This window comes from Girardinichthys multiradiatus, chromosome 3, assembly GCF_021462225.1.
Source record: "Girardinichthys multiradiatus isolate DD_20200921_A chromosome 3, DD_fGirMul_XY1, whole genome shotgun sequence".
Lineage (NCBI taxonomy): Eukaryota > Metazoa > Chordata > Actinopteri > Cyprinodontiformes > Goodeidae > Girardinichthys > Girardinichthys multiradiatus.
Window position 1 is genome coordinate 18,814,823 of NC_061796.1, and position 17,486 is coordinate 18,832,308.

The window sequence follows — 17,486 nt, forward strand, 5'->3', positions numbered from 1 at the left end:
CTTTTTCCTCTTCCAGCGGATTCAACTCATCACCAGGTGGTGATCAGTGAACAGTTCAGCCCCTCTCTTCGCCTGAGTGTCCATAACATGCGGCCGAAGGTCTGACGACACGACCACAAAGTCGATCATTGACCTCCTGCCTAGGGTGTCCTGGTGCCAAGTGCACTGATGAACATCCATTTGTTTGAACGTGGTGTTGATTATGGATAATCTGTTACTAGCACAGAAGTCAAATAACGAAACACCACTCGGATTTGGATCGGGGAGGCCATTCCTCCCGATCACGCCTCTCCAGGTGTCACTGTCGTTTCCCACATGGGCGTTGAAGTCCCCCAGCAGAATAATGGAGTTCACGGAAGGGGCACTATTGCAGCACCCCCGACAGGGATGCCAAGGCTGGGTACTCCGCACTACCTCACGGCCGGTAAGCCAAAACAACAGTCAGAGACCTATCCCCAACCCGAAGGCGCAGGGATGCAACCCTTTCATCCACTGGGGTAAATCAGTGAGCCGGACTATTTCTAGTTGATGTCTCTCAACCTCCCGCACAAGCTCAGGCTCTTTCCCCCCCAGCAAGGTGACATTCCATGTCCCTAGAGGCAGCCTAAGCATCCGGAGATTGGGCTGCCGAGATTTCCACCTTCGTCCGCTGCCCAATCTTCTTTGCACCGGTCCCTCATGGATTCCTCTGCAGGTAGTGGGCCCACTGGGGGATGGCCTCACGTCTCTTATTTGGGTTTGGCTTGGCTGGGTCCCGCGAGGAGCAACCCAGCCACCAGGCGCTCTCCGACGAGTTCCTACCCCAGGCCTGGCTCAAGGGTGGGACGCCGGCTCCGTGACGTGCCTTGATTTTATGGTCATCATGAATGTATCTTGAATCGCTCTGTGTCTGACCCGTCACCCAGAGCCTGTTTGCCATGGGAGACCCAACCAGGGGCATTTAAGCCCCAGACAACATAGCCTCTAGGATCATTTGAGCACTCAAACCCCTCCACCATGTTAAGGTGGCGGTTCAAGGAGGGGTATAACAATAATTATTATTATTTAGGTAAAATTAAACTATAATCATGTTGTGTTCTAAGCTGTTTCATGTTTGGACATTGCTTAAGCTTCAGACTCTTCCAAAGCTTCACTCCACAGACAGAAATACTGAAGCTTTTTCTTGTTGTTCTATTCATCTGTGTTGAAAAATGTACCGCTTATCTCATAAACTCCTTCCCTAATCTTTTATAATTTTGAAAATGTTCTGGTAGTTGGGTATTTTTAGCTGTATACATTGTTAGAGCTGTTTGTAGTTTAACTATGTCAGTAAGTTTTAATAATTTTGATTGTATAAATAGTGGTTTAGTTTGATTGATGTACCGAGCCTTTTTTAATTCTCTTAATGCTCTTTTTTGAAGTGTGATTAATGACTTTAGTGTTTCTCTATCTCTGCACAGTAATTTAACAGTACAGAATGCAGAATGCTTTTGCATCTTACACTTGTTTGGCTTTGTGCGGTACAGATATACCTTGAATATATCTGATGTGAGGTTTCCCGTTCAGTTTATCATCAATAATAACACCAAGAAATTTGACTTCATTTATCTGTATTTTTGGTTCCTTGTCTGTTTTACAGTTCCCAAACAAACTTGTTTTTGGGTTGCTCACATTTAAAGACTGTTGGTTTGTTAAAATCAAACCATATTTTTGGTGTTTTTATTTCTTCAGTGATATATTTTAATAACTGTTCTAGAACTCATATCTCCCTGTTTCACATACTGTTGTCTGCCAATTAGATAACTTTTACCCCACTTTAATACAAGCCCCCTGGTCCCGTAGTTTCCAGCTTTTTAAACTGTAAATGATGATTTATGTTGTCAAAAACCTTTTTCATATAAAAATTTACTCCAGCAGCCACTTTCTCATTACCTACGGCAGTTGTTATTTCTTCTATTGCTTTCAGTATCGCCAGTGTTGTTAATTGTCTTGATCTGAAATCATGTTTACTTTCATGGCGTGATCATCACACATAAAACCAATATTAGTTTTACGTAGCAAAACTACATATAGCTATATAGTTTTGCTACATAAAACTACATAATAGTTTTATGTAGCAATAACAACTATTATATAGTTTTACTTCTAGAGAAAAGCTAATTTATGAAGTAAAAAGTGAAATGAGTAAAATGAAATGTATGTATCTGTGCAAAAGCAGAGAATTGCCATTTAAACGATTTGCCTTACAGATAATATCAGGATGTCTCTGCTTTGGTAAATAATTGTTTACAATCGTATATCTTTGGATCAATGTCTTATTTACACCAAAATTTTCATATACAGTTTTTTTTCAATAAACTCTAAAACTAGCCACACATTAACCAGACTAAACAGTTTGATGTAGTGACATATTTAAGCTCAGTATTTCCATAATAAATCTTCTTTAAAAGAGTCTTCCTGATGCTACTATAGCTTTGGATCACCTAATTTACAATGACCTTCTTTTGAATTTGTTTACCGCATTGATTAGTTTGTTAGCCATTACTGTTAACCATAAGTGTAGATATTGCCAAGTTAGCAGGCATTATGTGATGTGAGAGTACTGAGGGATGAGAAGATGTCACACATAGTTAGACTTTCAAATGATTGGAAATGAGTAACATAAGAAGGGGCTGATGTGGAGAGAAGAACATAGATGTTCGTGGCACTCTAGCGCTCCAAAAATTAAGCAGTGTTGGCTTGTTACAGGTAGTTCGATTACAGCAAATACAAAGATAAACCCAAACTCTGCTGTTTTTGGAAAACTATGTCTGACAAGTGGTGATTTATTTTAAAATTCATTATTGGACCCATTCAACTTTTGTCTTTAGGAAAGAAAGCATACAAAGAGGCACCAACAGACTTTTATATTTTGATTTAGGTCCTGAATGTAATTTCCCAGTTGTTTTGTTTTATTTCTTACCAAAGAGGGTAGTTAGGTAGTCTTAATTTCTATAGAATTTACTACTTGCTTAAAAAAATAATTAGTTCAAAACAAATAAAGCAGAGGTTCAAAATCTGCCAGTGAAATCTAGGCCCTCCTCATTGTGTAGGCATTAAGTGTAGAGATGAAAGCTTTGCCTTGTGAGTTCCTAGCCGGAGTGCTCGCTCTGTCAGGTGGTGCGGCCCGTCCATCTCTGCCCCGTTGTCCCGCGGGCCCCAGCTACAGACGTAGATGTCAATAAAGTGCATGTTATAGGTCAGAGCTGTGGCCTCCATGGCATCAGTGACATTGCCATCCAGCAAACGGATACCTAGACAAATCAAAACAGGGCGCACAGATCAGGATTTTGAGGAAGGTCGGTGGAAAAAGCTAATAAAATCTTAAAACTTTGTGTTTTTTAAGTAAACCATTTTGCTACCTGCAACACAAAAGAATCACATTGTTTACAACCATGAAATTAATAACTGCAGTACTGCATGAAGTGCTTGCAGCATTGTTGTGCCCACAGGACCCAGAGCAACAATCCACTTTTGTAATCTCAAATAAGTGGAGGACAAATTACAGTGTTTAAGACAAATGAACAAAATGTTCCTTGTAATGTAATTAAACATGAGTAGTAAAAGAGTTATTTTATAACCTACAATAAACAGCAAGATGTTCCCTGAGAAATTGGGGCAGGCACAGCGTCCAATGAGAGGCTAAGATGGAACCGAGAGCTGCAGTCTTCAGATGGCTGTAGGAAAAGTCCAGACATTGAAGGAAAGAATGGTACAAAGGTAGTAAGTGCCATTTTTCGTATTTCAATTTTATTGTAAGTAATGTCAGAACTGTAAGTCTACTTTTGTTCAGTTTGCTTCCAGCTGGAAGGAAATCAAAGCTGTGGAATGTTTTCCCTGGTTGTGGCATTGCATGCTGTCTTGTTGACAGGATCAGAGCAGGCAAGCAGCTGATGACACAAGATGAGTTAGTTCTTGAGTAGAAACCGAGACTGAAGCATGCTATCGGAGCACCATCACAACACCCCAGCATGACTCATTTACATACAGTAACTCTAAAAAGTGTGCGCACCCCTGTTAAAAAGTCAAGTTTCTGCAATAAAATGATAAATAATTTCAATACTTTTTCTTATTTTAATTTGACTCACACTTTATTGCCAAAAGTTTGGAGTCATTTGGCATCCTATACTTAATACACACGGTTTAATTTGATGTTGCCCCACCTTTTACAGCTACAACTCTTCTCTAATGGCTTCCCACAACATTTAGGAGTGTGTTTGTTAGAATTTATGGCCATTCCTTCATAAGCCTATTTGTGAGGTCATTCCCTGATGTCGGACAAGAAGGCCTGGCTTGTAGTCTCTGCTCCAATGCGTCCGAAGTATGTTCTATCGGGTTGAGGTCAGGAATCTGTACAGGCCAATCAAGTTCTTCCGCAACAAACCTGTTCATCCATATTTTTAAGGATCCTCCTATGTTCCCTGTTCCCACAACAATGGAATTGGGAGAACGGAATAGTTCAGAATGCCTTGGAGTCTCTGAAAGAGTCTTTCACAGAAACTAAAGCCAAACCCAACCCCTGAGAAACAGCCCCACTCCATAATCCACTCTGCACCAAATGTTACCGTTCTCTGTGTTATTAGGTGGCCTACCACTTCAAGAGGGGTTTGTGATCATTTCTTTTTATTATAATATTGCTAACAGTTAACTGTGGAATATTAAGCTGCAATAGGTTTCGTGACGGGGTTTTTTGCAAAGACGGCATCCTATCTTGGTACCACACTAGAATTCACTGAGCTCCTAAGAGCAACCCATTCATTCACAAATGTTCGTAGAAGCAGTCTGCATGCCTAGGTGCTGGGTCTTACACACCTATCACCATGAAGTGATTGGAATACCTGAATTCAGTGATTTGGATGGGTGACCCATAATCCAGGATTATTGTGTTGTTGTTTTTGTTTTGTTTTTTTGCTAGTTTCAGTTATATGCTGATTTATTGAACCTGTTTCAACAGTTAGAGCTAGCTTTAAAAGTCACTGGGATGCTGTTCCTAAGGGTATTGAGGAGCAACAGACAATGTATGAGACCTGCACCAGACTGGTCACAAGTCTGAGCCTGCAGCCTCCACTTGGATATTGAAATACCATGCAAAGTTTTACTACTGTATTTTATCTGCTTTACAGTGAGTGAGATCCTGCTACTGTTAATACATATATCTTTACTTATCCATGCTGCAAACTGTCTGACTAAAGAGGTCAAATTAAACTGGAAAGACAGAAACTCAATATGGAAGCAGCCATAAGGCTTAATGCAACAACAAAAGAGCTCCAGAAATTTATGTAAAGTGCAAAATATGCTCAACATGTGTGACAATCTCCTGTATTATTCAGATTAGGTTTTAGGGTTGACAACCAAAATTCTTGTCTCCCCCCCCACCAAAAAAAAAACATCCAGGCTTTATTAAAATCTCTCAAAAACCTGTGGAAGAATGTGTTATGATGTAATAGAAACAAAATAAAATGTTGAATATCAATTCCAAAAGATATGTGTGGCAGAAGCAGAACTGTGCATATCCTGAGTAAAACAACAAAAAAGACCAAACATTTTTACAGGAGAATTTTTATAAATTTTACAAATAAAAGAAAACAAGGGAAAAACTTTGCTGAATGTCAAACAACATGCCCCTGGTCTCAACAGCAATGGGAAGTTCAACATGCATCTTTCATGCAGGTCTTGCCCCTTCATCTCCTCTGCACCCGACTCTGTTTATAAACCAACAAGGTAATATTAAGACTAACTGTGGAAACAGATTCCTGGTCTTGCCTCATGAAGTGTTTTCCTTTTATTCTGGGAATCCTGTAAATGCTTTCTGGGACAAATGATTGAAAAGATCTAAGCTCAGAGCTCAAGTGTCAGAGTTCAGCCAAGAGACACATCTCATTTTTTATTTTTATGCTTATGGACTGACTGCTCTAAATTAGATATGGGGTGTAAGATCTAATGGCATATTTCATAAAATCAAAGCATCTTTTTCAAACAACATGCATCAATAAATTGATATATATGAGATATATAAATATAGATCACATGTATATCAGTAAAAATATAAATTTGAAAACAAATGTTTCAATTGTGTATTCAGTTCATTAATCTCTCAAACATTTTACATAAAAAATGCCAGTATTACTATTTTCCAAGATCTAGAGTTAAGTCCAAAATTATACCAAATATTTATGTAAACAAAAACAAAATATTAATAAAAAGAAAAGAAAATACTTTATTTCAAGCACTACTTTTGTTTTTCAAAAGATAATAAAACATTGTAAAGGGAAGATATGCTTTGAAAGTAATTCATCAGTTTTGATTTATGTTTTCTGAAAAACTGAAAAAATGCTGGAATTAATTTATAATTTTATTAACAATCAATGGAAAAATCATTTTTTGGCATTATAGCCAATTTTAACCCTTCTTAAAATTGCTGACCATCTCTTTGCATGTTTCCACCGGTAACAAGATTATTTATGTCTTTGAGGTTGGGAAGAACTCCTTGCCATCACTCTAATCTTTAGTTCATTCAACAGATTCTCTATCACATTCAATTTGTGACCAATTTGTGACCAAATGTTAACATGTTGGTGAAGTTAAAATATTACTTAATCCTAAATATGTCAGTGCTATGAATAACCTTGGGTTTAACTATACCCAAGGTTTCTTTCTTAAAATAGAACTTTAACAAACTTCTAACTTAATGCAATATATGGACTTTCTAAACCCCTACAAATGTTTTTCTTGTCTATTGTTTGAAATGACCTTCCAAATTAAAATAACATTTCTGCAATTAAATGAAGAACATTGTATGTGCATTTCTGCCAAAATTAGAATGACATCAGTTACAGGAAAACATTTAGAACATTTCTAAATATATATTTATGTTATATACAGTGGTGAAAACGATTATTTGATACACTGCCAATTTTGCAGGTTTTCCCACTATCAAAGCATGTAGAAGTCTTTATTTAAATTTTTTTTATCATAGGTACTCTTCAACTGTGAGTGACAGAATCTAAAACAAAACTCCAGAAAACCACATTGTGTGATTTGTAAGTAATTTATTTGCATGTTACTGTATCAAAAGTATTTGATCACCTAACAACCAGTAGGAATCCCAGCTTTCATAGGTCTCTTAGTTCTTCTTTAAGAAGCCCTCTTGTTCTCCACTCATTACCTGTATTAACTGCACCTTTTTGAACTCACTATCTGTATAGAAGACACCTGTCCACACACTCAATCAAACAAACCCCAACCTCTCCACACTGGCCAAGACCAGAGAACTGTGTACGGACATCAGGGATAAAATAGTAGACCTGCACAAGGCTGGGAAAGGCTGGGCTACAGGAAAATAGCCAAGCAGCTTGGTGAGAAGGCAACAACTGTTGGCACAATTATAAGAAAATAGAAGATGATGCTCAATCTCCCTCGGTCTGAGGCTCCATGCAAGATCTCACCTTGGGGGGCATCAATGATCATGAGGAAGGTGAGGGATCAGCCCAGAACTACATAGCAGGACCTAGTCAATGACCTGTAGAGAGCTGGGACCACAGTCTCAAAGAAGACCATTAGTAACACACTACGCCGCCATGGATTAAAATCCTGCAGCTCACGCAAGGTCCCCCTGCTCCAGCCAGCACATGTCCAGGCCCGTCTGAAGTTTGCCAGTGACCATTTGGATCATCCAGAGGAGGAATGGAAGAAGGTCATGTGGTCTGATAAGACAAAAATAGAGCTTTTTGGTCTAAACTCCACTCACCGTGTTTGGAGGAAGAAGAATGATGAGTACAACCACAAGAACACCATCCCTACCTTGAAGCATGGAGGTGGAAACATCATTCTTTGGGGATGCTTTTCTGCAAAGGGGACAGGATGACTGCACCGTATTGAGGGGAGGATGGATGGGGCCATGTATCGGGAGATCTTGGCCAACAACCTCCTTCCCTCAGTAAGGGCATTGAAGATGGGTTGTGGATGGGTCTTTCAGCATGACAATGACCCAAAGGACAAGGACAACTAAAGAGTGGCTCTATAAGAAGCATCTCAAGGTCCTGGAGTGACCTAGCTAGTCTCCAGACATGAACCCAATCGAAACTCTTTGGAGGGAGCTGAAAGTCTGTGTTGCAACAGCCTCAAAATCTGAAGGATCTGGAGAAGATCTGTATGGAGGAGTGGTCCAAAATCCCTGCTGCAGTATGTGCAAACCTTGTCAAGAACTACAGGAAACGTCTGATATCTGTAATTGCAAACAAAGGTTTCTGTACAAAATAATAAGTTTTGTTTTTGTGATGTGTCAAATACTTATGTCATGCAATAAAATGCGGATTAATTATTTAAAAATCACACAATGTGATTTTCTGGATTTTTGTTTTAGATTCCATCACTCACAGTTGAAGAGGACCTATGATAGAAATTAAAGACGTCTACATGCTTTGATAGTGGGAAAGCCTGCAAAATTGGCAGTGTATCAAATACTTGTTCTCCCCACTGTATATGGTATGGAGGACCATCCTGCAATAATTAAGAATAAATAAAGAAATAAATAAACAACTCAATAAAATAATTACTGGCCCAAAAGCTAGCAAGAAAGATAAATTAGTGTGCCATTAAATGCAACAAAATAATAAAAACATGAAATGTCTTCAATAGCTGATTAGTTAATCAGATATAAATATATACTTCTATCTTAAGCCACAAATTTTTATTAAACCCCTAATTTTCAAATAATATACGTTTTCTTGAACTCTATATTTGTCTTTTATTTATTTAATACAAGTAAATTTCTTGCTGCCTCATTTTTCCTGCCCCTTTTATTTGTTTGATATTTAGTACTACACAAATATATTTGAAACATGTTTTTTCCCTGCACTGCTAATGTTTCTGACAAAGATACTGCTGCCATCTCGCATTCCTGGCTGGAGCAGTGGATCCACAGTGAACTGCCTCCCATTGTCTACTAAAGCTGGACTGGTTTCCTCACCTCCTATCCTGGCATTGAAGGCGATGCCCACACCGCAGTAGGAGTTGTTGGCCTCCATAGCAACTTCCCCGGCACAATGTGTACCGTGACTGAAACAGAGCGGGAATGAGATGTTAGCCACATACTGAGACTTAATAGGCAGAGATGGGACTTTTTTTCTTTATTGGATGTTCTGATCTGACCATGCATAATAACTGTGCCAGGACAAATAATTATGCATGGTACATTCTGATTGGTTCAGATCAAAGATACACAAGGTTACTGGGAGATTCTTATTAATCAAAGAAGCCTTCTGCTGGCCTTAGTCTTAAAATACAAGCAACGTTTCATAAGTTGACCCATGTGATAATTAGATACAGTGGCTTGAAAAAGGATTCACAGCAACTGAACGTCTTTCACATTTTGTCAAATTAAAAAGATACCATGTTTTTTTGGTGGGATTTTATGTGATAAATCAACATAAAGTAGGGCATAATTGTAAAGTGACAGAAAAAGGATACATAATTTGATTCCAGTTAAAATCTAAAAATTGTGTTTTGTAGTTATTTTTGGTCCCTTTTGCTCTGATACCCCTAAATGAAGTCCAAGCAAGCAGTCTTCAGAAGTCAACTAATTATTTATGAGTCCAGCATGTATAATTCATTCTCAGTATTAATGCATCTGCTGTGTCAAGGTCTCTTGTTAGAGAACAATATTGAACAAACAGCATCACGGAGTCCTATTCATTGTGAACTCCACAAATCAGTAAAGGACACAGCACAAATGTGGAAGAAGGTGCTCTGGTCAGATGGGACCAAAACTAACTATGAGTTGGAAAACAAACATTCCACAATACCCTGAACACCCCATCCTCATATTAAAACAGCATGCTTTTCTTCTGCAGCCACAGAGAAGCTGGTCATTGAAAGATGGACGGAGTTAAATACAGAAGAACATTGAAAAAAAGAACTGTTGGAGGCTGTAAATGTTTGGGGTGGCAATTCGCATTTCAGCTGTAAACGGGTCTAAACATATACAGCCAGAGCCACAGTGAGATGGCTTATATGTTCACATTAAAGTATAATTAGTTGTCTGTATGGCCCAGTCAAAGTTCAGACCTACATCTAATTTAGAATGTGGCAAAACTTAAAAATTTCAGTAAACAGACACTCTGCACACTATTTGAAATTAAGAATTAGACAAAAGGTGGTACCAACGTCTGTTGACTTTGAGGGAACTGAATACATTTATTAGTAAACAAACAGCTGTGAAAACCGTGCATAAATTTTCTGCCACTTCTCAAGATACACATATGCACATAAAATGTATTAAGTTAGAGCAACAGTTAGGGTTCTGTAGTTAAAACAATTCATTTTAAACGTGAGAGCATCATACACTAATATGTAAAAGCATCCCATGTCATCAAAGGAGACTGGTTTTACTGTTTGACTACTTTATTTGAATCTCAATGTAGGTTTTTCTTACTTTTTGTTTTTAAGCTGTAACTGACTGAGTTCAGAATAATAAAAACAAAAATCATCGCTACCTGTTCTCCTCATCTCTGACAGGCATCGGATCATGAGACAGACCATGCGAGGCACGGAGGTCAAAGCTGGCAAGAGCTTCCTGTGAAAGCCAGACAGAAAACAAATGAAGTGCAGTGCGGGACAGCACAAATCTCAACACGAATTATCAGAATGACATGACAGAAAGTAAAGGAATCTGTCAAAAAACTCTTGATACTAGCACCTGAATTATTCTGTCATCATATTTCCTTCAACTGATGGCAATTATTGCCACTGTTGGTGTGGTTTATGCATGTGCCTTATAAAAGTGAGTATAGCTGAGGAGGAGGAAGTCTTGGCAGCTCGCTGTACAAGAGCAATTATATATCTCTCTCGTTGCAGCCAGGCTTATCCATGCCAGACAATCTGCTCTGACAAAGTACAAGTTGGCCTGCATGCTTTCAACTCCCTATAAGATTATAAATGACAAGGCGAGAGCAAACAGCGCTGCATGACACATATGCTTTATGGCTAGCCAGAATAACACCAGCCTAACAGCTTCATCTTTCTCTACAAAACTCCTAATGTCTGAGTGAGGGGTCTGCAACCTTAACAATGCAAAGAGCTGTTTCGGTTCTCAGTCGATATAAATAAAACTTATTTAGATCCGCAAATGTTACATGACCTTAAGAAAAAAGGCAACTTATGCCTTTTTATAAATATCTGCTATATGAAATTTGTTGTCATTTTTAAACAACCACCATTTTATTTCTAGTTTCTGGTTTTAAAATAAAGGCAAACATAAAACCTTTACAAAAAATGGATGGATTCATTTTTTTCTATGTGATGTTGATATTGGTGAAAATTGCAAGTATAAGCACATAGTTTCCAAACAAATGGCAATAAAATCAGGTTTTAAAATTATTACTAATACTTTTAGTGTCATTCTCTAATGCAAACTCAATGCAATTATTCCAATAAGAAATTGAAAAACTGCTAAAACCTGCATTTGTTACTATATCTTTATTAAAAAAAATTGTTGGTTCTTTATTCATTTTAGCAAAGTTATGTCATTGGTCATTGTGGAGGTCCAAAGAGCCACTTCCGGCCACCTAGAGCCACAGGTTGCAGACCCATGGTCTGGGTAATAGAGGAGTACAAGTAAAGAATAAAGTGCACATGCATTAATCTATAGGAAATCTCAAACATTCCTCCTGCAGATAACTGTCTTGTTGGAACAAACAAATTATTCCACCCCCTCTATGACACACCAGTACCACTGACAGCTAAACATACCCTTAGCATATACTACCACCACTATGCTTGACAGCTGCTACAACATTCTTAGGTTTGAGAGCCTTACCTTGACATGTCCAATCATATTCCTTGTAACTGTGGCTAAATAGCTTTATTTCTGTCTCGTTTGACTATAAAACTTTCAAATCAATGTTTATGTTGAACTTGCTTCACCGTGGAGGGACACTGATGTTTAAGCATCTACCAGTTTGACTGGTTTGACCCTTGAAGGTAGAAGTTCTTCAACAGCCTTTTTGTTCATCTGAGGTGAAAGTTTGTGTTTGGTGGTTTGATACTTAGCTACAGTTTTTTGTCCCAACAGGAAGATTATCCTAACCCATCAAAACTTGTTTTAGAATGACTAAAGTAGGCTTATTTTATGCTTCTGGATGTTGAGGTGTAACTATCGGAGTACCAAAGTTCAGGCAAAAACAGAGCAATGACAGAGACTTTATGAAAAGTTAAATGTTTATTAACAGTGAATGCAAAGCAGTGGGTTCGTCGTGCAAGGGAATTGGAAGAAGTTAGCTGGTCATCCACAGGAGTAAAGGTGAGTATAATGAGGAGATTGTCTTTGTTTCTTACAGGCTCTTGGGAGGGAGGTCAGCTTGGAGGAGGAGGCAAGAGAGACACAAAATCACCAGGTTACTCAAGAAAGTCTCAAAGACAAATTATTGGCTGTCTCACTCAGTACCAGTGCCACTGAATAATCCGGCGAGGAATGGATCACTTCCAGGACCTTAAATGCCAGCTGCTCTCATCAGCAGAATCCAGGACAGGTGCATAGATTGGAAAACTCCGCCCCTGCCACTCTGACTCTGGACGGTAAGTAGACAAACAGAACACAATCCAAACAGTACCTCCCCCTCAAGTGTCGCCTCCAGGCTAACCAGAACGCTTCTCCGGATGAGCCTTGTAGAAGTCCGTAATGAGACTGGGGTCCAAAATAAAAGATCTGGGAATCCATGTTCTTTCCTCAGGTCCGTAGCCCTCCCAATCGACCAGGAACTGGTGTCCACGACGTCTCCAACGGACATCAAGGATCCATCTTATGGTGTACACTGACTGATCATCTACCAACCGAGGAAGTGGTGGGTCGTGGTTGCTGGGGCTCTCTCAGACTGACCGTTAGATTGAGGGTGGTAACCAGAAGATAGGCTCACTGATGCACCGATAGCTTGACAGAAGGACTTCCAAACCTGGGAAACAAACTACGGACCTCTGTCAGAGACAATGTCGCTGGGAATGCCATGTAATCGGAAAATATGCTGGGTGATGAGCTGAGCAGTCTTGTGTGCAGAAGGAAGTTTCGTTAATGGAACGAAGTGAACAGCCTTGGAAAATCTGTCAATGATGGTGAGAATGGTGGTGTTACCTTCTGATGGAGGTAGTCCAGTGACAAAGTCTAGAGAGATGTGAGACCAAGGTCGTCCAGGGATGGGAAGTGGCTGGGAAGTCCAGAACAAAGTCGATGTGAGCTCTTGTTTCGGGCACACACAGAGCAGGCAGAAACAAACTCCTTAATGTCACTGTACATAGTAGGCCACCAAAAATGCCGCTTAGAAAAGGGTAACATCCTGTTGACTCCTGGATGACAGGAGAACTTGGAGACGTGAATCCATGTGAGGACCTTGCTGACTGCAGTCTTAGGGACAAAAAGGCGATTAGGAGGTCCGGTACCTGGGTCTGGTTCCACTTGTTGTGCTTGACGAATCTCGTTCTCAATCCTCCATGTGATGGCTCCAATAGTGCAGGAGAGAGGGAGAATGGGTTCGTTGCACTTGGAGTGATCTGAGGAAGAGAACTGTCTAGACAGGGCATCAGGCTTGACATTTTTAGATCCTGGCCGGTATGTGATAGGAAAGTTGAACCTAGAAAAGAAAAGTGACCATCTTGCCTGTCTGGCATTCAACCTCTTAGCCTGTTGTAAATAAACAAGATTCTTATGGTCAGTTAACATGATGAACGGGACCTCTGCGCCCTCCAGCCAATGCCTCCATTCCTCTAATGCCAGTTTAATGGCAAGAAGCTCTCGGTTGCCAACATCATAATTGGCCTCAGATGGAGATAGATGGAACCTTGGACTTAATAAATACTTGAGCCAGGTCGTGGTAACAAGAGGGGACTGTAGATAAATCGACCCTCTCAGTTTCAGTAGTGGAAGATAAGGAAGACACAGCAGCCCTTAAACAGTTCTTGGAACAAGATTCAATCCATGAATCTACTCTTCTTTGAGACCAGTTAATGATGGGGTTGCGTTTGTGGAGCCATGGGAAACCCAGAACTATTTGAGCGTGTTCCGAATGAAAAACAAAAAACCCACCCAGCTCATGGTGGTTGCCAGAGATCACAAAATGGAGAGAGGGAACCTTATGGGTGACGGAGGAGAAGGTTTGTCCTGTAAGAGTCATCATGGATATGGGTTGACTAAGTTCCTTAGTGGGGACGCAGAGTTGTTCCACCAGATTGTCACTTATTAGGTTCTGCTCGGCCCCTGAATCAAGAAAGTCTCAAAGATAAATTGTTGGCTGTCTCACTCAGTACCAGTGCCAATGAATAATCCGGCAAGGAATGGATCACTTCCAGGAGCTTAAATGCCAGCTGCTCTCATCAGCAGAATCCAGGACAGGTGCGTAGATTGGAAAGCTCCGCCCCTGCCACTCTGACTCTGTAAGGTAAGTAGACACAAACAGATCCACCAAACAGAACACAATCCTAATACTGGAAGGGCCATGACCTCAACCCTGTTTGAAATTAACACACTTCACGCAACAGCCAGGTTAGTGCCAGTAAACCAACTCATTTAAACAGATTTCTGATAAGATGAAAGTTCAAATATCCTGACAGAATCATGCCAGGACCTTGTTTGTGGCTGCAAAATGAGTGTTTCTCTGAAACTTGCAAATTGACAATTTTTTAAACATTAGTATTTTTCTTTAGTCATCTAAGTTGTGTTGTGTAATCATTTGAGAAAAATTTATTAAAATGTAACACTGAAAGCCCAAAATGAAAAAATGACATTCATGCTGATGATGGTAGGGTTTAAGCTTCTGATCAGAGTTGTACAGGTCCTTCTCAAAATATTAGCATATTGTGATAAAGTTCATTATTTTCCATAATGTCATGATGAAAATTTAACATTCATATATTTTAGATTTATTGCACACTAACTGAAATATTTCAGGTCTTTTATTGTCTTAATACGGATGATTTTGGCATACAGCTCATGAAAACCCAAAATTCCTATCTCACAAAATTAGCATATCATTAAAAGGGTCTCTAAACGAGCTATGAACCTAATCATCTGAATCAACGAGTTAACTCTAAACACCTGCAAAAGATTCCTAGAGCCTTTAAAACTCCCATTCTGGTTCATCGCTCAAAACCCCAATCATGGGTAAGACTGCCGACCTGACTGCTGTCCAGAAGGCCACTATTGACACCCTCAAGCAAGAGGGTAAGACACAGAAAGAAATTTCTGAACGAATAGGCTGTTCCCAGAGTGCTGTATCAAGGCACCTCAGTGGGAAGTCTGTGGGAAGGAAAAAGTGTGGCAGAAAACGCTGCACAACAAGAAGAGGTGACCGGACCCTGAGGAAGATTGTGGAGAAGGGCCGATTCCAGACCTTGGGGGACCTGCGGAAGCAGTGGACTGAGTCTGGAGTAGAAACATCCAGAGCCACCGTGCACAGGCGTGTGCAGGAAATGGGCTACACGTGCCGCATTCCCCAGGTCAAGCCACTTTTGAACCAGAAACAGCGGCAGAAGCGCCTGACCTGGGCTACAGAGAAGCAGCACTGGACCGTTGCTCAGTGGTCCAAAGTACTTTTGTTGGATGAAAGCAAATTCTGCATGTCATTCGGATATCAAGGTGCCAGAGTCTGGAGGAAGACTGGGGAGAAGGAAATGCCAAAATGCCAGAAGTCCAGTGTCAAGTACCCACAGTCAGTGATGGTCTGGGGTGCCGTGTCAGCCACTGGTGTTGGTCCACTGTGTTTTATCAAGGACAGGGTCAATGCAGCTAGCTATCAGGAGATTTTGGAGCACTTCATGCTTCCATCTGCTGAAAAGCTTTATGGAGATGAAGATTTCATTTTTCAGCACGACCTGGCACCTGCTCACAGTGCCAAAACCACTGGTAAATGGTTTACTGACCATGGTATCACTGTGCTCAATTGGCCTGCCAACTCTCCTGACCTGAACCCCATAGAGAATCTGTGAGATATTGTGAAGAGAACGTTGAGAGACTCAAGACCCAACACTCTGGATGAGCTAAAGGCCGCTATCGAAGCATCCTGGGCCTCCATAAGACCTCAGCAGTGCCACAGGCTGATGGCCTCCATGCCACGCCGCACTGAAGCAGTCATTTCTGCAAAAGGATTCCAGACCATGTATTGAGTGCATAACTGTACATGATTATTTGAAGGTTGACGTTTTTTGTATTAAAAACACTTTTCTTTTATTGGTCGGATGAAATATACTAATTTTGTGAGATAGGAATTTTGGGTTTTCATGAGCTGTATGCCAAAATCATCTGTATTAAGACAATAAAAGACCTGAAATATTTCAGTTAGTGTGCAATGAATCTAAAATATATGAATGTTAAATTTTCATCATGACATTATGGAAAATAATGAACTTTATCACAATATGCTAATATTTTGAGAAGGACCTGTATGTTCATCATGATTCCCTTCAAAAACATTTAGACCCATTTAGATTAAGCTGATCTTTAGTTTACTCACAAAGTTTTTCGTCAGGTCCTTATTTGTGTGATCCACGCCTAAAAAAGGAAACAAAAATAATTTACTCATCATTGCACTTTTAATCAGATAGATTAATAGATTTTTACTTCCATTCTTACAAGAAAACACTGTTGGTTCTGTAAAAATTCATACTGTGAGAAAAAAACCTCTCTTTTCTAAGTGTCTACAGAGGCAACAAGGATGTCCACTTAATGTTATTGAGAATTAAAGCAATGATTAAAGAACAGGCAATTACACTATTTGGTTTAATTGATTAATTCTATATGTGCAACCTCTTCTTCTCTGTGGAGGAATCAAGGCCCGTTTAAAGCTGGAGATAATGTTTATGAGATCCATGCCTAATTTCTCATGTTTTGTTCATTCAGTAATGCCTAAGTGCACTTGTCATGTTATTCTGTTCTATGAAGCCATGAGAGAAGTGCAGTCTCAAGCCATTTGCGCTTGCTATGTGGTAGACAGGTTATACAAATTTTGAATTTTGAGTGCCCCACTAATTGGTGCAATTAATTTGCCAAAGTGTACTGTTTTTTTTTTTTTTAAACTAAGTTTTGTCAAGAATCATGTCATTTTCTGCACATGACTTTTAGATGAGTGAATGAACAAAAGGCTTCAAATGATCCAAATTCAACCATATTCATGCCATTCTTTTCACATTCTTAATCTTTCTTGTGGCACCTTTCTCACATCTTTTCACCCTTATTTCTTTCCACATCAGTTGCCTTTCTCTGGCTTGCCCCTTCCCTTCCCTCCCCTCGTCCCCCAGCCCCCACCCCCCTTCAATCCAACCACCTCCATCTCTGGTGCAGCAGGGCTCCTGTGGTCTCAGCGAGAGACAAACGAATGACGACCCCAGGAGGCCCGCGCCTGCTCTGCTGCACATCACTCACTCTCTGTCTCTCAATCACACACTCCCTCACCACACACACACAGGAGCGACCCGCCTTTGTCCCACAG

At 40.0% G+C, this 17,486-nt stretch overlaps 1 protein-coding gene across 1 annotated transcript in view; it reads right to left on the minus strand.

Annotated features, from left to right (window-relative positions):
• The window catches only part of LOC124865699 (furin-like protease kpc-1), a 312,042-nt gene that overhangs the window by 138,735 nt on the left and 155,821 nt on the right, over nucleotides 1-17,486 (minus strand). Inside the window, exons 7-10 of the mRNA XM_047361035.1 lie at nucleotides 16,512-16,549; nucleotides 10,512-10,591; nucleotides 8,987-9,075; nucleotides 3,100-3,272 (exon numbers count right to left, since the gene is read on the minus strand). Coding sequence (XP_047216991.1) covers nucleotides 3,100-3,272; nucleotides 8,987-9,075; nucleotides 10,512-10,591; nucleotides 16,512-16,549 — 380 coding nt within the window. The remainder of the gene's footprint in view (nucleotides 1-3,099; nucleotides 3,273-8,986; nucleotides 9,076-10,511; nucleotides 10,592-16,511; nucleotides 16,550-17,486) is intronic.